This window comes from Poromitra crassiceps (assembly GCF_964638095.1).
Source record: "Poromitra crassiceps genome assembly, contig: HAP1_SCAFFOLD_135, whole genome shotgun sequence".
In the NCBI taxonomy this organism is placed as follows: Eukaryota; Metazoa; Chordata; class Actinopteri; order Beryciformes; family Melamphaidae; genus Poromitra; species Poromitra crassiceps.
In genome coordinates, this window is record NW_028152227.1 from 305,001 (window position 1) to 330,953 (window position 25,953).

Consider the following 25,953-nt stretch of genomic DNA (forward strand, 5'->3'; position numbering starts at 1 on the left):
GGTGAAAGTAATGCAAAAGTAGTGTAATAGGTAATGAGTTACTCTACACAGAAAGTAATATTGTAAAGTAACTTATTACTTTCAAATGAAAGTAACTAGTAATATGTAGTATATTACATTTTGAAAGTAACTTGCCCAACACTGCTCATAACTACTTCAGTTAGTGATATCCTACATTTCCCAGAATGCATTTCGACAACCCCCAGGGAAGGGGCGTGAACGTGTTGCAGTCTTGGAATTCCAATGGGTGGGGAGTTTACTGTACTCAGCAGCTGGTGTAGTAAAACATATATTATGGTCATTTTGTGATATGGGGCAGGAAAAATCAGACTTATTTCACTTTTAAACCCAGTACAATTTAATAAACAACACCACCCCTGCCCCCTGGCCGCCTGAGCAGTTGTTAGAAATTGTGAACCACGGCACAGAGAAGCTAGAGGCTAACAGAGAGAAATGAGTAGAATGACTGCAACTTACCACTGGAATATCTTTGAGTAGTACCACCGATACAGACGCAGCGATCTGGCATCGACCCGGTGGTTGATCGACCGATACTGTACAAGTTCAACAAAAAACAGCACAGAGTACAAGTCTGTTTAGATATTATGATTATGATTGTTATGATCGGCACCGTATATATTTGACCCATTGACGTGCCTAACCCCAGTCAAAACATTATATTATGTCATGTGTGCAGTGTTGGGGGTAACTCATTACAAAAGTAACATATTACATGTAATATATTACTTTTAGCAGTAACTCAGTAATATAACTTATTACCAATAGGATTGCAGTAATTTATACCAGTTACTTTGTCAAGTAACACAAGTTACAAATTGAGTTACTTTTTTTTTTATATATATATATCAAAGCACATATTTAAATAAAGATATAATAATTTCCTCATCAAATTGTGTGGTTTTTATGCAAATAACCACTTAGATGACAATAACAAAGGAAAACAATAACATTTAGAATTTTGTACAGTTTACACCGACTTCAAGATGGTTGAAATTATTTTTCAGCATGTTTCCGAGGCGGGGATGTCATTCTGCTACTGCTGTTATTTTGGTGAAAGTAATGCAAAAGTAGAGTAATAAATAAGTCTACACAGACAGTAATATTGTAAAGTATAACATATTACTTTCAAATGAAAGTAACTAGTAATATGTAGTATCTTACATTTTGAAAGTAACTTGCCCAACACTGCATGTGTGCGTCTGGTCATGCCTTTACCTGTATGGCATCTTCAATGAATATGACCGCTTGCTGGATGTAGAGGGACTCGTCATCTGTGAGAAACAGTTTGAGAAGCATGACCATCTCCAACATCACCAACAAATACTGTCAGACAAACAGTCCAGGCCAGAGCTGCTGCAGCGCGGAGATGTTTGTCCCTAGAACTGGTTGGATCAGGACCTGAGAAGATCAAGTTTCTTGGGGCTATTTAGGAGAGCTTAAAGACAAGCCGGGGTCTAAACTACAGCTACAAAATAAATAAATAAACATCTGGAAGGGTTGAAGTCCACTCAACTCCAAGGGAAAGCAAAGCTACTCTTATGAATAAAGAACTATACTCATATAATCAAAATGAATAGAATACTATGCTAACATCACAGGAAACTTGAAAGCTTCAAAATATCATCGAGCATAATGGAGTAAAGCAAATATACATAAGAAATACCATACTATAAGGCTACCATAAGCTCATTATTAAGTACCATGGACAAAATACAAGTCCCTATATTGTGGGAATATTATAATGTACTATAACACAGGTGGCCACTGAATGGCTTGTTGTTTTAAGCATAAAACCAATATAATGTGATACTTCATTGATATTGGTAGTTAAATAAGCTCTATAATAATTTTTATATATAATATAAAAATATTACTCTCCCCTCCCTCCACAGAGAGCTCAGAGAGTCAGAGTCTGGAGCTGGCTGGGATTCAGTGTGTTGCTCAAGGGCACTTCAGTAAGGGAGTGTTGTCAACATGGGGATTTGAACCCTTGTCTTTTCAAGTCTCTCTAAGCACACATATACAATGTCTGCTGATTAACCAATCCCTATAGAAGGCTTAAAATCAAATGTATAGCACAGTTCATACAACAGTGTAGCCCAAAGCACTTTAGAAGAAGGAGCTTAGGAGCCTACAGCGAGGAGGACAGTGGTGTAGTCCCAATGTAACGCGTGGGAACGGCGTTCCCATACTTCTCCAAGGGGTGTTTTGTGTGTGTCAGTGTGTGTGCATGTCGAGCCAATAAAACGAGTGAAACTTGACAACGTTGTCATTCGTCCTATATTTAAGGTGGCCTGAATTATTCACACAGCATCAACTCGCAGCTTGAAGAGAGAAGGAAACATTCCACCTTAACTATATTTAAGGTGGGCTGAATGATTCACACAGCATCAACTCACGGCTTGAAGAGAGAAGGAAACATTCCACCTTAACTATATTTAAGGTGGCCTGAATTATTCACACAGCATCAACTCGCAGCTTGAAGAGAGAAGGAAACATTCCACCTTAACTATATTTAAGGTGGGCTGAATTATTCACACAGCATCAACTCGCGGCTTGAAGAGAGAAGGAAACATTCCACCTTAACTATATTTAAGGTGGGCTGAATTATTCACACAGCATCAACTCGTGGCTTGAAGGAAAAGGAAACATTCCACCTTAACTAGCTACAGCGCGGGGGAAACCTCAGTTTAATAAAAGCTATACTGAAACATACTGGCTTTTTCAGCATCAAAATATTTTTTTTTCCACCAGTACCTCACTATAACAAGTAAAGATGAAAAAGGCAGCCAAACATCCTTTAATTTTTCGGACCAGCTGCTAAAAAGGTACGTTTACAAGCATGAAGAAACAATGTTAAAAGCGTGTTTCTTTTCAACGCGGTTGAATCAAAAGTTAGCGTTAATCACCCCATTGCAATTTGCATCGCCAGATGCCAGTTGTGCAACTTGTGTGATCGCTGGTTGAGAGATTGTTTAGCTGTTTGTGTTGATAACTGACTCTGCTCTGCTGTGCCCATATACATATTTTAGTTTCAGAGCTGCAAATGTCACGGGCTTCTGCAGTGTTTATAGAGGACACAAGTTAGTCGTGTGTCAGTGACAGTGGTTTGCAGCACTTGAGGAATCCGTGAGTTTGCTCATTTAATTCGTTGATATAAGCGATTGCCCCCCGAACGATTAATTAATGAATAGGCTGCGTGAACGTTAGCGTGTGTGCGTGCGGGGGGGGGGGGGGGGGGGGGGGGGGGGGGGGGGGGCGCTTTGTTGGGACCTGTGCGTGTGCAGGTGTTCCCCATATAGGTGCGTTCCCCCACTTCTCTAGATAGCACTACACCTCTGACACACACACACACACACACACAGAGAGAAAGAAAATTCAACATTATGTATTAAGAGCTGACCTGGGGTCAGCTCAGGGAATGTACGGTTTCATGATGAATGTCACCTCACTGTATCCCTTGTGCCATAACTATGCCAGAGGTTGCGTTGTCAGAGTGTCTCAGAGAGGTCTATGGAAGCTCTGACTTACCAGATAACCTGTTGCCTAACTCCTAATGTCAGCACATTCTCTACTATGTCCTCGGAAGATACGTAAGACACTGGTCCAATCTGACACACACACACACACACTCGCGCACGCACACGCGCGCGCGCACGCACACACACACACGCGCACACACACACACACACACACACACACACACACACACACACACACACACACACACACACACACCTGTTGTCCTCCATAGCAGGTGCAGGTACAGATGGCTCCCAGGTATTCCTTCTGCCACTGATTTCCCACCTGGTACATTTTGCCGTCGTCGTAACACGTGGACTCATCTGGAGGACATGCATCAAAGACACAATATTGCATCAAGATGAATAATGCTGGAGTACACAAACCAATTTGAGATCATTAAGGAACCATAACGAACGAAAGACACGTTAACAGTAACACTTGTGATACAGGATGAGTGTGAACCACCAGCGTGTGTATCTATTTGTTTCTGAACTTTGTGTCCATCAAAACGGATGGAAATCTGCCGGAGACGGGCGCGTCATCAGCGCTGCCTGACAACAATGGACAGCTGTCATTGAAAATGAATTGAAATGTGTGTGTGTGTGTGTGTGATAATTGCTAGGCAATAATAATATATGATAATAAGTTGATTATTTAACGTGCTTACATGAACCATATTGTGATATACAGTATATTGATATTGAGAAAGATCCTTATGATTATCGTGATATTGATTTCAATTGTATCGCCCAGCCCCAGTATACCCTATTTGTCCTGTTCTCTCCCTTCTCTCTCTAACATAAGATTGTTTATTAATAGTGCTTAGCTAGACCTAGCTAGTCATATTCTCTGTAAAGCCCTCCAAGACATGCTTGTTGTGAAGTAGGGCTTAAAATAGACTTGACTTGTGTGTGTGTGTGTGTGTGTGCGCGTACGTGTACCAGTCTTGACTTACGTGGCTCGCATTTGAATTCTCCCTTGCCATTACCCAGGCAGGTGCAGCTCATCATGTGACCGTTCTCCGCGTGGCGATCCCATTTCTCGCCGATACGGTAGTTGTTGCCATTGTCATGGCACCACTCTGAAGGAGGGAGGAAGAAGAAAAAGAGACAGACAGAGAGAGAGAGAGGATCAAGGGAGTGTGGGGAGAGAAGGGTGAAAGAGGAGTAGATAATGATGTAAGGGGAGAAGATATTATTTAATGAGAGCGTCCCCCAAACCTAAATTCTGTTTCAAACGTTTCCCGTTCCCACTGAGGAGAAAGACTCACATCATAGTCACACACAGAATGTGACACAAGGTACTGTAATGAACATTCCCATTCTGCAACACACATTTCTATCCACATATTTTAACATCACATCCTCCACAATGAACCTACATTCGCAAAATCACTCCTGATGTGGAGGAGAGAGTACATTAGTTCCCAGTGGAATAGAACCCATCGCGCACGTACACGCACACATACCCAGTCCATGCGATTACCTTGAATATATGACTTTCATATTCAATTGCTCGTCTCAGTTTTTGGTATCGTCAGGTTATCGATATGGACAATACAAAAAACAGACCGAGGCTGGCCAGTTAGCTTAGCTTAGCTAGCAGCTATCCCCTCTTACTGCAATGTTTTCACTGCTGCTTACAAACATGGCAGAGAGGCTAACATGGGCAGACCACAGGCAGAATATATTGAGTTTCCATACAGTAGCCTATATGATATACAGGGTATGGAAATCACCATACCGATATTATGAATAATATATATAAAATAATGTATAGAACTATATCATTGCACATTATAGTATATCCGATACAAAAATAGAGAGCAATTTACTGTAAATTAACAATTTAATTATTGCCTGCCAAGGCTGCCCATGCTCAGATTATATTACTGTGTTGCTCAGCATAGAATATTACAGTCCATGTTCTATGCAGTTTTGCACTATAGTGAAGGAATTTATAAAATGCAATAAGTATCAATCAAAAAAGCTTTTTAATTAGATACAATTTTGGTTCTCCTGATCCATATAAGACCTATCAGCACCAGGATGTAGATGTTCAGATGCTTTGTCCATATACTATTGCCAGATCGGGGGGTCCACCATGCTAATGCACGTGCTTCCATTCCTCACTTTCAGCCCAATCAATGAAATTATACAAAATCTGAGACATATTCATTCCTCCACTTTATATAAATTCCTCAAGTAAATCACATAGAATCATTGGACTTCTATGGTGTGTCTGCAAAGCATGCTGGGATGGGGTTAGTAAAGCTGCCACTCACTGGATGAATCACACCTAAAATGGCCGCTGCCCAGGCCCAGGCAGCGGCACCACAGCTTGAAGCCCGTGTCAGACATGCGCTCCCACTCGGAGCCCACCTCGTGGTAGGTGTGTGTGAACGTGTCGTAGCACACGTCGCGGTTGCCAGACATGGGGAGGTCACCTGGGACTAACGGTGCAGCCACATCTACGCGTCATTTGACCCGGGCTGACGCTTGGCTCTATGGACGCTTGACGCTTGGTGGGCGTGGAAATCCGGAAGCAGCAGCTAGCTCCCAAGCTAGCTGCTGCTAGATTTACTTTGCTTCTTTGAAAATTGGTGTTAGAGAGGAAGTGGAAGAGGACAGGAAGGGTAGGATAGGTCCTAGGACGAGCTCAATTGGCTAGCTTTGTACTTTGTCAAATTCCACCCCGCCCCCTCTGTTGCCCACTGTCGCTTCACACATAGATATATATAAAGGCTAGATAGCTTACCCGCGCTGCCGGCCAATGGAGAGCGACGTCGTCGCATGGCGGCCATCTTGCTACAGGGAGCTACTAGGAGTTATGAGCATCTGTTGTTGGGTTAGTATGGCAACATCATATGATCATAACTCCTAGGGAAATGGATGAAACTGCATGAAACTTTGTGCCTGAATCCCTCTCATGGCATAGATGCTTCGGTTTAATTTTGGTGTAATTTGGAGCTCATCAAAAAAATAGTGTTTTTAGTGGGGTTTTTTTTTTTTTGGTCTATCTCGGGAACGGAATATGCTTGTAATAAACCAAACCGTTTGTAAATCCGTCAAGATTTCAGCGAGTTATGAGTATTCTTGTCTGTGCAGGTCACCAGCTACCATAGAACGTACCAGAAAGGCACTGTAGCAAGATGACGGCCGTTCAACGACGCTGCTGACTCCGCCTTAAGCCATCTAGCCTTTATATATATCTATGGCTTCACAAACCTGCTACGCGTCGCTTGGTCTCCCAGCATGCTTTGCGAGGCGTCGAGCAGCATGTTCCAATACAAAGTGGATGGGCAGTAGCGTCAGCCCGCGTCAAATGACGCGTAGATGTGGCCGGGCCGTAAGAGGGTGGAAGGAAGAAAAAAACTCTGTTTACAAATGTATCCATTCCATGTGCTTTACCGTGGCCTGACTTGTTCTTCCTGCCACCGAGGGAGAGAGAACATAGATCCATTCCATGTGCTTTACCGTGGCCTGACTTGTTCTTCCTGCCACCGAGGGAGAGATAACATAGATCCATTCCATGTGCTTTACCGTGGCCTGACTTGTTCTTCCTGCCACCGAGGGAGAGATAACATAGATCCATTCCATGTGCTTTACCGTGGCCTGACTTGTTCTTCCTGCCACCGAGGGAGAGAGAACATAGTCGGGAATTAGTTTTATTTGCCCCAAATAATCACAGTAAATTCAATAGAGCTCAACAGTCACGTGACTGTCCGTGACGTTTCCAGCCCCGGAAGTAAGTTCCCCCATTCATTTTCTCCATAGATATTTGAAAAAGAAAATCCTTATATGATGAGTTTTAAGGCTGGAACCAAGCCAACCCGTGACTTACTGTATCTTGAGTGACCATAAAACATTTCAGTTGGAGCAAAAACCAAAAATGGCAAAGGCGGAAAAAATAAAATTGTCGTCTCTCCCCCCCCCCCCCAAACTCGTTCTATAAGGATTTTTCTAAATGTCTAATGGAGAAAATGAATGGAGGAATTCACTTCCGGGGCAAAGAATGTCACGTGACTGTTCAGCTCTATACAACTATCAATGCAATGGCTATAAATGTAACACTACGCAATCAGCATTATAATTAGGGCAATATACTGTAAATGCCATGTATTATTATTATTATTATTTATAGTAACATTAGACAAGCAACTAACTTTGCTGTAGCTAAAGCATTTACTATAGATAAATGCATATCAAACTCAAGCTTTACGAATTGGCCTGTATAATAAACAAAATGGAGGACATTACAGCCACAGATAGAACTAATCTAATCAAAATGAGAATGAAGCACTGTTCAGCGTGCTTTGCTTCCATGTCTAACACGGTGAAATAGAAGAGAAATCATCTCAGCGTGCGCTTGGTCTTTGTCAGTGTGGACTTCTTTACCAGCATTGCCAGCGGTGATAACTTCCTCCAGAACCTTCTCTTTAGCCCCGCCCCTCATGGCCTCTACTATCACATTATAGGACGCTCCAGATGTCAGTCCAATCAATGTGGCACTGGTGGACGTGCCAGGAAGACGCATCTATATGGAAAGGGTAGAGAAAGTGATTAGAATGTGTGTGTCCACGTGCGATTACGTGTGTGTGTGTGTGTGTGTGTGTGTGTGTGTGTGTGCATGCGCGCGTGCGTGCGTGTATGCGTGTGTACCTGGAAGTCCCTCTCCTCCAGGTGTGTGATTGGGTTACAGGACACCACATATTCGGAGCTGTGAGGGATTGGTTGCCAGGAGATGATTGTGATTGTCTGCGCTTCTTGTGGCAGCTCTGTCTCATTGTCGGGGAAACCAAAGGGCAGACCCAGCAGAAGACCCTCGCTCACCTGCAGGACCAAACACACAGTGAGCAGGGCTGTAGTGGGGGAAAAGGCTATGTCATGCCCTTATAAAAAAGGTGGATAAAACTATAAACTTCAGTCACCCACGAGACTAGATACAGTAGATGAGATGAGAAAACTGAAACCGAATCATATCCCTATAAATAATGTAAATATAATTTTATTATTATCATCACAACCTCTAACAGAGAGGAACCACGTTCTCCAGGAATGGTACCAATAACCATTCTCATTCAAATATCTTGAGGTGAGAGGTCAAGGGACCCCTTTGAAAATGGCCATGCCAGTTTTTCCCTCGCCAAAATTTAGCCCGACTTTGGAGCGTTATTTAGCCTCCTTCCTGACAAGCTTGAAGCTAACATGACATGGTTGCTACCAATAAATGCGCTAGGTGTTCTAGTTTAATATGCTAAGAATAGCTTCACTCTAGCCTAAAGAAAAATCCTGCTAGGACCAAGGACATCTACGTTTAAAATATGTGCATTTTCCATCATAAAATGGCGAGTAACCGCTATGCTGTATTTAAAAAGGTACGTAAACGGTGTGTACGCCCCACTACAGCCCTGAGTATAAGGACAGGACAATTATAACATTGTAGTTTGTTCAATATAATAATTGAATACAGTATTAAACAATAGCATAAAGTACATGACAGAACTCTCACTCACCCTGACCAAAGGTACTCCATTTCCATCTTGGCCTGTAAGAGGGATGTAGATCAGGGGGTCTCTTGCAGTGGGTCTCTGGCCCTCTTTGGGCCCGCTATTGATTCCGTTATTAGGGCCCAGGTTCTGGTACTCGGTGTAGATGTGCTGGCCCTGCTGGCCCGGTTGGTTCTGGCCACCGGTGCCAGCCAAATGGACATGGTTGGAGTTGAAACTGGATATAGGAAGACATGCAAGGAAGGGTGGGAGCGAGAGGGGAGGGAGAGGTAGAGGGGAGGGAGGAATGGAGAAAGGGAGGGAGAACAACACAGATGATTGCAAAACTCAAGAAGCAGAATAAAACGTGAGGACTATTCAAATGCTTAGCAAGAATAGCTGCTTCTGGACATGCATTGTTCTGCCTAATGAATAATAGCAGCAGTCAGGATGATTGTGCCTGGTCTCACCTCTTGTCATCGAAGGGCTCTGGCACATCCAGGATGTCGGTGCTGGGTCGGTGAGGGACAGGAAGCTCGGGGACCAACAGCTGGTGATCTGGAAGTGACTCTGATTGGACGAGAGACAGAAGTGTGCTGGCTGTAAGAAGCAGGCAGGGCAAAGCAAAAGGTACAGATCCGCTAGCACTCGTAGCATGTTTGTACAGTGCTCCTATTCACCTTATGTTCCAACACAGGGGTCAGCCAGTTACTTCCTATTGTGTTGACACTTCCTGTGTGACAGTTCAGTACTATAGTGAGCAGGTAAAACAGACGGTGTTTTGAACAGGAAGTCATAACACAACTGGGTCAAGTGGGCGGGGCTACATAAGGTGAATATGATCACAGGAAACTCATGAAACCTGTCCATCTCTGACACTGCAGTACACAGGGAAATAATGCACAGCTTGGCGAGTTTTAGTGCTGTGTTGTAAATCAATGAAGTCTTATCTTTAACCTTTATTTAACCAGGTAAGTCATTAAGAACAAATTATTATTTACAATGGCGACCTGGCCTTCTTCAGCCACACACTGCACACACCGCAGACACACTGCGGTCCATTTTGACTCCTGAACCCTTTGCTTTAGAAACCAAGCAAGAAACCATTGTAAAGTTGCCCATGACTGCTGACTTGAGATCATCTTTCCTTACAACAAATACTAACGTCAACCTTTGGTAAGGAAAAAATATAAGCAACCATTCTTTCTTTAGGCACAGCAGTTACAGAAGGAAGCCAGCAGGGTGCAGCATAGCTCTAAAACGGCAGGAGATTTGTAATTTCCCTTTTTTCCCTTTTTCTTTATCTATTATCTTTATCTACCATTCCAGCTGAAAGGAAGTCATATACAGTATATTGTTATACAGTATTGTTGCATTGGATGCCCAAGGTAAGACTAAATAGTGATATTAATAAATGAGTCTGCATGTAAATGTAGTTATAGTTACTCTAAATGAGGGCTTTGTTAACAGAAATATGTATTGCTGTGGGCTAAGGCCTTTGATGTTCATGAGAACCATCTAAACAGGGGGGGAAAGCTCACACACGCCGCCTGCAGGAGTAATGCATTATTACAGTCAGATAATTCAACAACATACACTGACAATCCAGCACATTCAGACACAATAAGAGAAGATTACAATTAAGCTCCAAATAGCAATTCCTGACAAGGTCTCTCTGACATAGATTTCAGAATCAGCTTTATTGGCCAAGTACAAGGAATTTGACTATGATTTTAATTTTGATTTGATGTATACATCAGACTCTTGAGCTACTTCTGCTCTCACTCAGAATGTCAAAATATAAGCGATGTGATGTATAGTTTTTGAGACTCATGCTAGTTAACTGCGGCGCTTCCGGTGGATTTGCGGTGTCGTGACATCACGCTGCATGATTCCTCGTACTGTATTAAAAAAAAATATTTGCAATGTAAATGTGTAATGAAAATGTGCTCATCATTAGTGACCTTGTCTCTGCAGAATGACATTTTTTAGAAAGTGTATAACTTTTTGTTTATCATATAGTGGCAATGTAAGCTTTCAGTAAAAATATAAAAGGGGCACATTTGGAGAGGTTTCTACAGTCCATTAACGATGATATCTAGAACTCTTGTATCAGGTGGAAGGTGGGTGCACTTACGGGTTCTGGCCTTGCCCACTAGAGGTGTGCTTCTCAACGCGTTCTGCAGGGCAACAATCTTAATGACGTATTCTGTTCCTGGTTTCAGACCTATGACCAAACACAACAAACACAATCTTAATGACGTATTCTGTTCCTGGTTTCAGACCTATGACCAAACACAACAAACACAAAATGAAAAGATTAAATAAAACAAACTACAAAGACGTCTTTTCAGTACAAACTCATCCATTCCGAATATTGACAGTGTATGTAGGCATGCATGCATGTATGTATGTATGTACGTACACACATGTATGTACAGAGCTGATGTAAATCTCATGCTCCACACTCACCGTTGATAAAAGCGTAGCTCTGTCCGGCGTGTGGTCGGGGGGTGAGTTCTAGAGGGTAACCCCCTGCCTCCTCATAGGTGACGTAATAGCCAGTGACGCGTGGACTGTGAGACGGCTCCCAGGTGAAGGAGATGCTGCTGGGGGTCAGGGAGGTGAAACGGATGTTGGTGGGAGGGATGACCACCGGTTTGGCTGGAGGAAACAACAAGCAGCCAGTTATTTTTCATAAGAAACATACATACATAGCAAATGTATCCTCTATACACACTCCATCAATTTGGGCAAAAACTATAAAGCAAATAAACGAATTGCTCGGGAAATGACCGTTAGACATCATTAAAGGGATATGCCAACATTTTGGGAGAGTACTCGTGCACTCACCACGCAATGAAATAATAATCCAAAGTTACGGGAAACGGCCATTTTCCAAGTAAATCCATTGCCAGAACTAACGCGGTGGAACCAAAGTTACTTCCGCGTTTGCCTGAGGCACATGCGCTGTGTGCAGTCATCAGTACTTCCTGGTATTTATTTCCTTTGAAAATGACCGTTTCCCGTAACTTTGGATGATTATTTCATTGCGTGGTGAATACACGAGGCACAACATGTACATGTGAGTGTTTCTGGCGCTGTTGGAATGTGTATTTTTGGTGACTGAATGGTGGCAGGCTCATGTACCGTTTACTACCATTCAGCTGCTAAGCTCACTAGCAGGAGGGGTGAAACCCACTTTCTACTGCTCGCACAGGGAAGAGAAAGGCATCTATCCACATTCTAGTTTTACTATCGGGAATATGGCAAATAGGCCAATCTCCCAAAATGTTGGCATATCCCTTTAAATACGTATCAAAACCAATATTTGGGCAAATGGCAGCTATTACACACGCACGTGTGATCACACAGGGATGTAGACATCTTCTTCCTAATACTAAATAGTACCTACAAGTTAGCACATTTAGGTACTGCCATTTACCCAATCATTGGTTTTGTATAAGTTACATACTGTACGCATTTAATGATGAGTTCACCCAAAGAATTACTGGAATTTATCTACTTTCTAATTTTGCCCCAAATTGATAGAGTGCATATTTTGATGCTGTGGCGTTTGCATCCATTTTTGAGCATGCCAGAGTTGAATGGTTAATGGATATTACCTGTGGTGGCAGTGAGTGTGAACGGGGAGCTGCGTCCATTCCCATTCAGAGTGTAGATGTTGATCTTGTAAGTGGTTCCTGGCTGCAGACCTGAAGAGTGGACACACATAGGTTAACGGGGTCAGTGTGCGTGTGTGTGTGCGTGTGTGCGTGCGTGTGCGTCCACTTTCATATCCCTAATAATGCACGACCACAGATCTAGGTTGACAATTGAGTAATGTTAGGGAAGTATTCTTATGTGTGCACATGTTTATATATCGATCTATCTTCCTATATTTGCGCACCTGTAATAGTGTAAGAGCGCAGGTCAGGGGTGATGGTCCTGTGAATGGGGGTGTGGCCCGTCGCGGAAGTGGGTGTGACCTCAATCAGGAAGCCAGAGATGGTCTCCGTCTTGGAGCGCCAGGTCAGAGTGATGGAGGAGTGGGGGAGGTACGGTGGTGCAGTGGTAAGCACTATCGCCTCACAGCTCGAAGGTCATGGGTTCGATTCCCACCTGGGACGAGGTGAACGCTGAAGGAATGCGTGCCCGTCCGCATGTCCTCGAGTGCCCACCGCCCGGGTGGGGTCGGCAAAAGGGCCTTTCTGTGTGGAGTTTGCATGTTCTCCCCGTGCCTCCCGGGGGTTTCCTTCATATAGGAACCCCCTTCACAAAAACATGCAATATCCTGGTTGCTAATGTGGTTGCTCCTCTGGTCATTAAGGGCGCCTGTTCAGAGGGAGGGGAACTGGTTGGAATAGCGTGAACCTCCCACGTGCTATGTCCTACCGGTGAAGCTTCCTCTGTCAGGTGAAAAGAAGTGGCTGGCTGACTGCCCATGTCTCGGAGGAAGCATGGAGCCAGTCTCGGCTCTCCCCAGATCGGCAGAGGGTGGAGCAGCAACCAGGATTGAGAAATCAAATGAGCACTAATGGGGGATAAAATGGGATAAAAAAATCGGGGGGGGGGGGGGGAAAAAAAAAAAAAAAAAAAAAAAAGAGTGATGGAGGAGTCCTTCACGTCGGAGATGCGCACACGGCGAGGGGGACTGATATCTGCAGAAAGAGAAAGGAGAGAGAAGGGTTGGGTGGTGAATGAGAGTGAGTGAGAGAGAGAGAGACATAGAAAGAGTGTTGACAAAAGAGGCTTTTTGAACATCAAAAATCTATTGACAGCAACTGTGCACAAGAAAAGAATAATGTAAAAAATTTCATCTCACTGTTTCCATGTATCAAAACATCCATTTTATTTGTCAAACTGGTAACATAATGTTTTTGTTGAAATGCTTAAATGAGAGACTCACTGTCCAGTGTGGTGACCTCTCCTTGGACTGGCCTGCTGGTCAGAGTTCTTCAAGGCGTAAACATGCACCTCATAGCTATAGTTGCAACCTAACAAGAGGGGAAGAGCAAAGTAAAGAGAGACCAGTAAATAAGCTCTTCTCTAGATGCTGGGAACCTAAACTTGACAAACAAGAACATGCTAAAGAACATTGTCAGGACGAGCTCCAAAATCACTGGCTGTAACTTGAATGACCTCTGTCTTCTATATAAGAAGAGGGTTCTTAAGAAGGCTCAAGGTGTCCTGCGTGACCCTCAGCACCCTCTTTACCCTGAGTTTTCCCTCCTTCCTTCTGGGCGCAGGTATAGGATGCCCCGCTGTTGCAAGAACAGATACAGATACAGCCATTCTTTTGTTCCTGAGGCTATTCGCTGTCTGAACTGTTGAATTGAATAGTAGCCTACTTCATGCCCCTTTTTCTGTTTTAACTTACATGGTTTCCTGTCCTTTTAATTGTACTGTTTTAAGACATCCCTACTTTTGACTGTTTCATGTCTGTATGTTTTTAAATTACATTTTCTGTTATGCTGCATATGAATTGCCCCAGGGGGGATAAATAAAGATTTACTCTACTCTCACAGTGTTTATCAATCTCTATGGTGCTGAACGTGTGTGTGTGTGTGTGTGTGTGTGTGTGTGTGTGTCTTTGATGGGTAAATCACATGAGATGACAGGGCAGGTTGGCAGGACTGTGACTTCCCTGGGCAGAGAGAAACCACACACACGCGCTACTCAAAACCTTCCAAACCCTGGCTGCAGCTCATAGCCCTCGTCAGAACGCTGTGTGTGTATACGGTATACGTGGATGTATATGTACCTTGCACATGCATAGGCATGTGCATGTGTGTGTATTATCTTCTGTGTGTGTGTGTGTGTGTGTGTGTGTGTGAGTGTGTGTGTGTGTGAGTGTGTGTGAGTGTGAGTGTGCGTGTGCGTGTGTGTGTGTGTGTATGTGTGTGTGTGCGTGTGTGTGTGCGTGTGTGTGTGTGTGAGTGTGTGTGCGTGTGTGTTCTCTACCTGTCTTTTCAGACGTTTGGATTCTGGTTGGTCAAATCTCCCCTCACTGTGTCTCTTCCTGCTGCAGGAAGGGGAAGCCTATGAGGAAAACAGCACAAGAAATGACAAACCACTCTACTGCATTTCTACTTTTTACATTGATGTTGTCCATGTTGTCCATTGCCCACAACCCAAAGATAATGAGTTTACTGTCATAGAGGAGTAAAGAAACCAGAAGATCCTCAGAGGGCTCGACATGTGCTCCTGTGTGTGTGTGTGTGTGTGTGTGTGTGTGTGTGTGTGTGTGTGTGTGCGCGCGTGCGTTTATCAAAATTAATGGATTTTGTTTTTCAATCAAAATGAATAGAATGTTGCACTATTTCACAAGACCGGTGATGCTGTTGACAAATGTACATTATGATAATCAACAAGTACAGTGAGAAGCACACATTTGGTGTTTTTGGCAACACGTTTACCAGATGTACAATGGAACACGTGTACTCATGAATGTGTTTAGTGGACAGGGTGGTCAGAGGAACACATGTACTCATGAACGTGTTTAGTGGACAGGGTGGTCAGAGGAACACATGTACTCATGAATGTGTTTAGTGGACAGGGTGGTCAGAGGAACACATGTACTCATGAACGTGTTTAGTGGACAGGGTGGTCAGTGTTGAAGGTCACAGATCATGAACGTGTTTAGTGGACAGGGTGGTCAGTGTTGAAGGTCACAGATCATGAATGTGTTTAGTGGACAGGGTGGTCAGTGTTGAAGGTCACAGATCATGAATGTGTTTAGTGGACAGGGTGGTCAGTGTTGAAGGTCACAGATCATGAATGTGTTTAGTGGACAGGGTGGTCAGTGTTGAAGGTCACAGATCATGAATGTGTTTAGTGGACAGGGTGGTCAGTGTTGAAGGTCACAGATCATGAATGTGTTTAGTGGACAGGGTGGTCAGTGTTGAAGGTCACAGATCATGAATGTGTTTAGTGGACAGGGTGGTCAGTGTTGAAGGTCACAGATCATGAATGTGTTTAGTGGACAGGGTGGTCAGTGTTGAAGGTCACAGATCATGAATGTGTTTAGTGGACAGGGTGGTCAGTGTTGAAGGTCACAGATCATGAATGTGTTTAGTGGACAGGGTGGTCAGTGTTGAAGGTCACAGAAACTCACCTGACCATGTTTGGGTGCGAGAGCTTCTGCAGCAGCCTGGTCTCCTGTGCGATGCTGTCTTGGTCAACCTCGTTGTGATACATCTTCACCACCATTATTTTGTTTGTGTGTTTCCCTGTGCATGACCTGGAAGCAGAACACACTTTGGGAAAAATAATTGTTTAACACGTTGACTGCCACTGACGTATTAATACGTCAAAAAAAAATTGATTTTTTTTTTTTGACGGTGCTACGTGGATCAATGCCCCCCGCGTCTCCTATGGAGATATTGGAAGTATTGAATGTGTATAATCTATTTTACCGACCAGCTAGGTGGCGACGGTCCTCTCCCGACAGAGAGAAGTCAACCAAAAGCAGCCGCCTCCCGCGGCTGCTTCCTCCATTCTCAAGGAAATGGCTTGGCGATTTTACAGTCAGAAACGAACGAGCCTCATTCTCATACTGTAGGCGGGGACGCTTTCGCGCTGCTGCGGTGGGGGGTTCCAGAAATGGTTTGGGTGGGCAGCATAAGGCCTAGAGTCGCACGGGGCTTCATCGGGGCTCTCAAACCCAAGAGACGAGTGAGACCTATCCACACTCGCTGCCAGGGAGGGAGGCTGCTCAAACTCGCTGCCAGGGAGGGAGGCTGCTCAAACTCGCTGCAGCAGCAGCAGCAGAACACTCGCTTGTGACAAACGCAGGCTGAAAGCCACTAGACACGCCTACGGAGGGAGGAGTTGAAGGAGAGGGCGTTCGGAACTATATTGTTTGGATGTCTGATCTCTCACTGATGCCAAAAATAAATGGTTAAAGTGACTGTTCTGCCTGTTTGATTGAATTTCACAAAACTGCGATTATCTCAGCTTTCACTCTCAGACGCTAAAACCATGCTGTACTCAACGGCTAATATCTACATAACTACTAACTCTACAAACTAACTCTTTTAGACAGAGAAAGCACACATTCTATTAGTACTTTTGTGAACTTTGTGTTGACAAACTCCAAGCAGAAAAGAATCCTCGGCTCTTGTAAAATGAGCCAGAATCCTCAAAAAAACGGCTTGGCAAAAGCTACCTACAGCAAAAAAAAAAACGGCTGGCAGTCAATGTGTTAAGAACAAACTGATATTTTAAAAGCAAAATCTATCTTTGTATTGCATTTTTGTTGCATATTGTGTTTTTGTCACAGCACCAATTTGAAATATGTTTTTAATTATGAGTTCAGTTCAAGTTTATTGTCATATACCGGCAACAATGCAAACATCCGTCACCTGCAATGAAAATCTTATACTCAGCGCTCATATCAACTTCACTGTAAAAACGTATTAAAAGATTAAAGAGGTATAAAGATAAAAACATACTTAGAAGTAAGTAAAAAACAAGAAGCCCAATTGCACAGCAATTCACCACGACAGAGAGTTTACACAAAACATTAAGTGAGGTATAGTGCAATAGTGAATACAGAATGGGGGGAGGACAGCAGCTTCACACACACACACACACACACACACACACACACACACACACACACACACACACACACACACACGGCTGAGGGGGGTGGGGGCAGTCAACAGTTCAACAGCACAATGGGGGGGGGGGGGGGGGGGGCGGGGGCAGTCAACAGTTTAACACAGAGGTTCTCAAATGTTTTTCAGCCAAGGACCCCTTACAAGATAGAAAATATACCGGGGACCCCCTCATTCTGATTTGTGATTTTGGGCTAAGCTTAATTGTTTCCACGGTAACGTGCTTGACTTTTAATTTGATAGGTTTGTTATTAGAATGTAATCCATGAACCATTTTAGATTTAAAGCATAAACTATTTTCGTTGAACTATGAAGATTTTGCAAAAAAAAATATATATATATATATATTTGTTATTACATTACATTTACATTACGTCATTTAGCAGACGCTTTTGTTTTGTCCAAAGCGACTTACAATATCACAATTTGTCAACAGTCCAGAAAACCACTATGCAATATTTTTGATAGACTAGCACCATGTAGGAAGCAGTTTGAGAAGGAATACCGTAAGTAACATGTAGCATTTTTTTTTATAAAATATATATATATATATATATATATATATAGTGCCACCAAGTACTGGTACTGCATGGTATCCACCAAGATACCATCACCTCGGAATGAGATGTTTGGAACGGGGGAGTCTGGTGCAGCGCACAGGTCCTAGACCTGGTGAGACGAAGGAGGAGCCCGGCCTGGTGGCAACCAACAGAGCCCGGTCCCTCTACGTACCAGAGCCCCCCCCCCCCCGGTCCCGGCAGAGTAGTTCCGGAGCAGCGGATTGAGTGGCCCTGACCGTGTGACCAGACCCTTCCTGGAGGGCTGACCGTGGGTAGCTACTGGGACGTAAGTTGGGGCTTGGCCAGCCCCGGCTGGGTCACCTGGGCGAGGGTGTATGATGTTGCGAGACCCGAAACATCCTATGACCCCAGGGTACATCACTGAGGATACGTCCCAGTTATGCATCCATGCAATGTTTTTTCTTTATATATATATATATTACCTGAAAACTTTTCGCGGACCCCCTGGCAAAGTTCCGCGGACCCCCATTTGAGAACCACTGGTTTAACAGCCCAAAGGGGGTATGGTGGCGCAGTCGGTAGCGCTGTCGCCTCACAGTTAGAAGGTCCTGAGTTCGATTCTCGCCTGGGACACTGTGAGCGCTGTGGTTGTGTTCCCCCCATATCTTCAGTGCCTACTGTGGGTTATCTCGTCGTAAGGGCCTTTCTCTCTGTGTGGAGTTTGCATGTTCTCCCCGTACCCCCAGGGGGTTCCTCCGTATATAACCCCCCCACTAAAAACATGCAGAAGATCAGATCGTCATCGTCATCCGACCAGTGACGACAACATCCGAAGTCGGTCCCCGGGCGCTGTACGAGAAAGCGACCACTGCTCCTGGCCTGCCCCTCGGAGGAAAGGACATGCCTGGATGGGTTAAATGCAGAGGACACTTTTCACCGGCCACCGTCAGCATGAGTGTTTTGTGGCCGCATGCATGTATTGTGGTGTTCGTGTGACAATAAAAGACGGGCTTGTCCGTTACGAGAGAGAGGCTGGGGGCTGCCGGGAGGGGGGGGGGGGGGGGGGTGGCCCGACACTATGAGGCTGAGTTGAGCATCCTGATGGCTTGGGGATACAGGCTGTCTCTGAACCTACTGGTTCGGGTCCTTATGCATGAGCCTCTGTGTTTGTCCTGTGCTGGTCCCTTTCCTGCCTTGATTTGGAACCTATACACTTGTAATTGCATGGACTTGCTATTGAAGAGCACAGATGCAGTCCGTCTTGTGGTCCACAGCTTCTACATCCACATCACATGCAAATCCCTGTTTATGTACATGTATGTGTAAGACTACAAAATTTGCCAGGACACAAAATCCCATTCCAAAGTTATAATGTGAGAATTAGACATAATATGTTTTAAATGGAATCATAGTTTTGTGTAAAAACACAATCCATAGTTCCAGGCATACCAACAGCAGACAGAAATGTGCTCAGACTGGAGCGGCAGAAATAGGTCAGCTAATAGCTGGTGTTCAGATTTTTACTGTGTCCCTTTGTCTCTGAGGGCGATATGAGCTTAGTTCCCTCAGCACTTTTTGGCTCAGGCTGTGGGAAATATTATATTTATATTATATTATATATGAATATTCTAGTCTTTAAGAAGGTGAAGGCAGACTTGTTTCCTTCAAACACACCACAGCCTCTAAGCCAGTGATTCTAAACCTTTTCCATATCAAGGACCCCTAATTTAATACAAATTAAGGCCACAGACACCCCCCCATTTGTTGATATTTGATCTCGCTGACGCAAATCTGGGAATATTTCTATTGTTAGATATGATTTTGTCCAGAATTCCATGACAATCTGTAGTGTAGAGAAAGCAGTGGAACTAGGATCAAAACAGTTATCTGCTACATTGTCTAGTTGTGTTAACTCAATTTGCTGGGGACCCCCTGGAACCCCCTCAAGGACTACTGGTGGTCCCCGGACCCTAGGTTGAGAACCACTGCTAAGTTATTCACATTCAAAATGTGTTGGTCAGCACCATGCGCTTTCATATTTGTTCCACAGACTTTATCAAACAAAAATCTTAGTCATGAAAACAACATGTGAGGACACAAAAGAGTTGTATAATGTCCCTCACTGAGTAGTTTGAGACAAGTAGTACCTTGAAAACTTCTGAGAAGAACCCGCTTCCTATCAGTTCAGCACTGAAGTTCTCCCAAGACTCCAGCTTGTGGATGGTGGTGCGTAGCCAACATGCCACCTAGCAGGGTTGGGCGGAGGGTTAGTGGTTAGGTTACAAATGTTACTGTTTTTATGTGATTGTGCCCCCCGCCCCCCCTCCTCCCCTTTCCATGCAATCTATTCTTTCAAGCTCAGTGTTGTACATTAGGCTATGATGTATTAGAGAGTGTCTGGGAAGCAAGACTATTTTAGGGGTAAAAAATAAAACGGTTACTACTGTATAAAATGTGTTGCTTCAATTTTCATCTTAAAATCAAACAACTAAGAGGCCATTTACACCTGGCATTAACATGCGTTTTTGGTGATCAGATTGTAAATGGCCTCTATGAAAACATCATCCTGCAATGAATATGTTTGAAAGGTTTTATAGCATTTATAGATGATTGACCTAATAGGATGAATCAGCGTGACGTCACTGCCACCCAAAAATGCGTAACCCCGCGGCAGTTAACTAGTATAAACAAACGTTAATATCTCAAAAAGTATACATCACATCAGTTATATTTTGACATTCTGAGTGAGAGCAGAATTAGCTCAAGAGTTTGATGTATAATATATGCATGTCGTGTTAAACTGTCGCAGTTTTTAAATTGTAAACACGGTCAGCCGGCTAGAGTCAAGACGCTCAAACTCAGGCTCCATAGGGTTCCATTGCCGTTGCCACCCAGTGACACGGTTTGTTTACCAAAATGCCCTCATATTATCCATGGACATAGCTTTGATTTCAAAGGTGGAGGGGACATATTTTGTAGAAGCCCACATTCTCAGGCCCATTTTTTTAAATGTTTTTAAAAAATTGTGGCCGTTTGAAGCCAGATTTAGAGGACTATCACATTTTAAATTAACATTAGGATTAGACTGTTGTGATGTCATTATTCAGTTTTAACTTCCAATCATGGACATTGGAAACGCTCATTAGTGTTTTCCTTGCACCTCTGTTTACCCTGCCTTTTCGACACAAAATGGCCCCCGTGAAAAGGGTGTATTTGCATTTCGATACCTACAGTCTCCACTCGCAGCGGAGGGAGGGGGCTGCACTGTGTATGTATGGGAAGCGCTATGATGTTCATCACTTTAACATGGTTCCCCATGGTCTGAAAAAGTCGACGTCAGAAAAACAGGGGACTAGCTTCGCTCATAACAGAGCTATTTCATAGAAGCTGAATTCACTTGCACACATTGTACTCACAATGGGATGAAAATAGGAAATAGGAAATGTAGTTTCTTCTTGATCAACGTTTTCACAACATAACCTCTCAGCTCCACGGCTCAGTAAACTGTCTGCACACTTCTCATTTGAATGTGTGTTTGTTTAAAGTCACTTGGTGTCCCGTTTGACTGGCGTTTGCCGTCACATGTTTAAAGCACCGTGATTGGCTTGAAGGTCCAAACCAACTAGAGGCCATCTCACAAAGCGACAGCATGGCTGTATCTATTATTTGCCTTTACCCACTTAGTCATTATATCCACATTACTAATGATTATTTATCAAAAATCTCATTGTCTCAATATTTTATGAAAGCAGCAATTAGTCATCCCTACAATATTGTCACAATATCAATATTGATGTATTTGGTCAAAAATATTGTGATATTTGATTTTGTCCATATCGCCCAGCCCTAAATAAAAAATATAAATAAAAATACAATTCCACACATTCTACTTACTGTACATCATGTGCATCAGTCTTTCTTTTGGGCAGTGTAGGGTTAGTAGCTCGCTTCGCTTCATCTTCTCATCTCAGGTGGGGCAGGCAGGTCGCAGGAGAGAGAGCCGACATTTTTATCCTAGTAGGAAGGCAAAGGAAAGGACCCGCCCTACTCTGCCTCCGATTGGGCTTACCCAACAAACCAAAGCAGGCACCCAGTACTACTAGCCAATCGAGGCAGAGTAGGGCGGGCCGTGCCTTTAGGAAGAAAAGAGAAAAAAAAACTGCAGCACACTACTTGAATGGATGGATACGCGTCAGAGTGGATTTAGAAGTGGGCAGACTCAATGCCGACTGAAAAGTAAGTGGGTCTACCTGCGTCTACCCTCCACTACACCACTGGCTCCATGGTCTAATTTATGACAGATTAGGGATCCTTGGTGTGAAAAGGTTTGAAGTGCTGCTCTAAGGTGAATATTGAACACTGAACTAAACATTTCACCTGCTGCCCAAACACACTGCTGAGGTGCCGTTTGGCTGCTGCCAGCTTAACCTTGGCATGTTGTCGGTGTTGGGGGCGGGGCTTGAAGGAGAAGGCACCTGTAGGGGACGAGGGGTGTTGGGGGCGGGGCTTGAAGGAGAAGGCACCTGTAGGGGGCGAGGGGTGTTGGGGGCGGGGCTTGAAGGAGAAGGCACCTGTAGGGGGCGAGGGGGAGAGAGGAGGCTGGTCGTCCCTCTCCACGCTCTCCACGCTGCCCTTGGCGGCCGGGGACAGCTGGCCGTCATTGTAGGCCCTGCAGTCAAGTCCAGTTTTATTTGTATAGCTCTAATTCACAAGCACATGTCTCAGAGGACTTTGAAGAGAATGTGTCTAGCTCCACAATCAATAAACAGAATTACCGTAAATTCCGGACTATAAGCCGCGGCTTTTTTCCCGTTTTTTGGGCTTTTTTGCCCCCTGCGGCTTATATAACGGTGCGTCTTATCTATGGATTTTTTCCAAAAAAAAAAAAAAAATCTCTCTTTTTTAGCACTCTTTCTAACTATAAATCCACTTCTGTTTTAATTTCCTCTCTTGCCCTCTTTTAACAACATAACATAACATAACATAACACAACACAGGTAAGCAGAAAGAAAAAGACGAAGCAATCACGCCATGAATGAGGAAATGACTCACCTGCTGGAGGCTGGAGATACACCGCTTGGGCTAAACTTTTACTCCGTGAAACACTATCGATTAAGTCCGACATCGCTCAGAGGTTTTGAGCAGCTTGAAAACAAGTTTGAAAACGTGCAGAAGTCCATCCACTCACTCACTAAAGAAAATAATGCAACCGTGAAGAGTTTCACTCGTGTCCAGCCATCTGGCCGAGTTAGAGCCGAAGTCCCGAACACAGTGAGAAAACCTCCCGAAGCTGCTGCTGCAGCGGGGTGCATATTGTCCGGCCAGCCGACCGAGAGGCATGCGAGCCGGGCACTATTAAACAGTTGGGGTGTGTGAGGTGGCTGGCTGTGGAGGTGGCGGTTTCTCCTCCTCCTCCTTTCTCCCGCACAGCAGAGCGGACCCCAGGCTGCAGACAGCCCGGCCGCGGCGCAGAGCAGAGCAGAGCAGAGCAGAGCAGAGCAGAGCGAGAGAGAGAAACCACCAGAGGTGGACAGGGCACACCGGGCGCCTCGGCCACGTCCAGACCCCGGCCTGCCACCGAGGGCCATCTTCATCTGCCTACTCCGCTGGCCCGACCGTCAACTCATCCTCCAGGCTGCGGGGAAGAAGCCCCTCACCTGGGAGGGTACGCGCTTTTTCGTCCGGCAGGACCTCTCCGCGTTGGTGCAACAGAAACGCGCAACATACAACAGCATCATCGAGTCAATGGATATCGCTTTGGCGTACTGTACCCAGCGAGACTCGTCATAACCATTGATGGACAGCGGCGGAACAAGAGCTCAAAGTGAAACTGCCGAATATCTTTTGAGTTGGACTGGTCAATAGTACTGTGAGTAACTAAAATAAAAAAATAAAAAACGGAATTCTCTCTTCTTTAGCACTCTTTCTAACTATAAATCCACTTCTGTTTTAATTTCCTCTCTTGCCCTCTTTTCACCACACCGCGGACACTGTGTGCACTGTAAAAAAAACAAAAAATACCACAATGTGTGATTTTGTCTGGGGATTAGTGACCTGATCTCTTTCCCGACAATCCCCTCTGTGCACGAAGCCTTACATATGGTAATTAAACATCAAAACACCCGCGGCTTATAGACCGGTGCGGCTTATAGAAGAAAAAAATAGTCACCTTTGAAGGTGCGGCTTATAGACCGGTGCGTCTTATAGTCCGGAATTTACGGTAACCAACTTAAATCAATCTTAAGAGTATATTAAAAAATAAAACATCGCAAGAGAAGAGAGGGATGAGGAGAGGAGAGGAGAGAGAAGAGAGGAGAGGAGAGGGAGAAGAGAGCAGAGAGAGAAAAGCTAACCTGTAGCTTTCGCCTATGCTCCCCACTCTCAGCTGGTGCTTCTCCTGCTTGCCAGGTTGTCCACGCTCACGCTGTGCTCCTTGGCCAGCTCCTTGCCAGGACTGGTCACTAAGACCGCAAGGAGGGTGACCCACCTGCCCGTCCTTCTCCGGGTGAGGGGTGTAGGTGCCCGACTCCCTGTCCCGCTCGTAGCCCGGGTCCTTTGGTACCACCCGCCTCCACGGGACAAAGTCCAAGTCCAGGAGGGAGCCCTCTGAGCTGAACCAACACATGGCAGCTTGACAAGGAGCGACGACAGATGGACAGACAGGAAGGGGACAGAAAAAAGTGATGCACAACCTATTGAGAGAAGAGGGGCCGGGGGGAGATGGAAATGGACAATAAGAAGTGGTCACAGCAACATAGTGAACTGCTTCACATGACTGTATGGTAGGATGGGACATGATCTCATGATCTTGTGTGAATCCAGCTGCCTCGCCAGCTTAACGTATCATGGGCCGGCAAAATGAATTGTGATATTAGCTTCATTTTATTCTGCTGTAATCACAGATGAGACTGCTTTTAAATTCTCCATCACAATTTTACAAGATCTCCATACATTACATTACATTACATTACATTACATCATTTGGCAGACGCTTTTATCCAAAGCAACTTACAATAACACATTTTGTCAGCAATAGAGCAATCAACTATGTAACACAGTCTATGACAACTACAACTTCTGAAGGAAGAGTGATACAAGTTAAGGTTAGTTTGGGATTTTTTTTTTTTTTTTTTAAGAGAAAGAAGTTAGATCAAGAACTTGATCTTTCGGAAAAGACTAAAGACACACCTTTTCAGGCTCCATCTGGGCCCTTCTTGAACTAACTTCTTTCTCTCTTAAAAAAATAAATAAAAAAATAACCTGAACTAAACTTGTACCACTGTTCCTTCAGAAGTTGTATTAATTAATACACAGGACAAGATGTTACTATCCCTTGTGCCAAAATCCGAGGAAAAACACATTTAGAAGCCCAATCCAGAATAAAACAAGCTAACAGGCTAACAAACTAATAAACAAGACACAAATCACCAGTTACCTACCCTAGCCAACAGCAGTATGAAGCATGTCATTGGGGTTTTCAAGTGGGCACCTTCCTTCACCGACGTTTCGTTAAGTTAGGCCCACGACACCTCAAGAAGGCTTAACGGTGTAATCCAGCGTCCTGGAAACACCCCCCTCCATGCTACCATGTAGTTGTCATAGACTGGGTTGCATAGTTGATTGCTCTATTGCTGACAAAAATGTGTTATTGTAAGTCGCTTTGGATAAAAACGTCTGCCAAATGATGTAATGTAATGTAATGTAAGGGCCCAGATGGAGATGCATACAAATTATAGTATTTTGTAAAATTGTGACTCAAACATAAACAGAATTC

At 44.2% G+C, this 25,953-nt stretch overlaps 1 protein-coding gene and 2 long non-coding RNA genes across 3 annotated transcripts in view; all 3 read right to left on the reverse strand.

Annotated features, from left to right (window-relative positions):
• The window catches only part of LOC310770614 (two pore channel protein 2-like), a gene marked incomplete at its 5' end in the record, with an annotated part of 34,192 nt that extends 24,678 nt beyond the window's left edge, over positions 1-9,514 (reverse strand). The window contains 9 exon segments of the mRNA XM_083663362.1: positions 478-554; positions 1,237-1,292; positions 3,760-3,828; positions 4,502-4,627; positions 5,831-5,998; positions 7,944-8,082; positions 8,208-8,378; positions 9,062-9,272; positions 9,495-9,514. Of these exon segments, the coding sequence (XP_083519488.1) occupies positions 478-554; positions 1,237-1,292; positions 3,760-3,828; positions 4,502-4,627; positions 5,831-5,998; positions 7,944-8,082; positions 8,208-8,378; positions 9,062-9,272; positions 9,495-9,514 (1,037 nt within the window).
• A 3-nt stretch (positions 9,515-9,517) lies between these two features.
• LOC310800921 lies at positions 9,518-11,603 on the reverse strand. The gene is made up of 3 exons (XR_014553919.1): positions 11,507-11,603; positions 11,172-11,261; positions 9,518-9,604 (listed from the first exon to the last, which is right to left on the reverse strand). It is a non-coding gene; the product is annotated as an uncharacterized lncRNA (long non-coding RNA).
• A 41-nt stretch (positions 11,604-11,644) lies between these two features.
• LOC310770610 lies at positions 11,645-13,081 on the reverse strand. Its single transcript, XR_014552330.1, has 3 exons — positions 12,945-13,081; positions 12,661-12,750; positions 11,645-11,698 (listed from the first exon to the last, which is right to left on the reverse strand). It is a non-coding gene; the product is annotated as an uncharacterized lncRNA (long non-coding RNA).
• Positions 13,082-25,953: the final 12,872 nt, after the last annotated feature.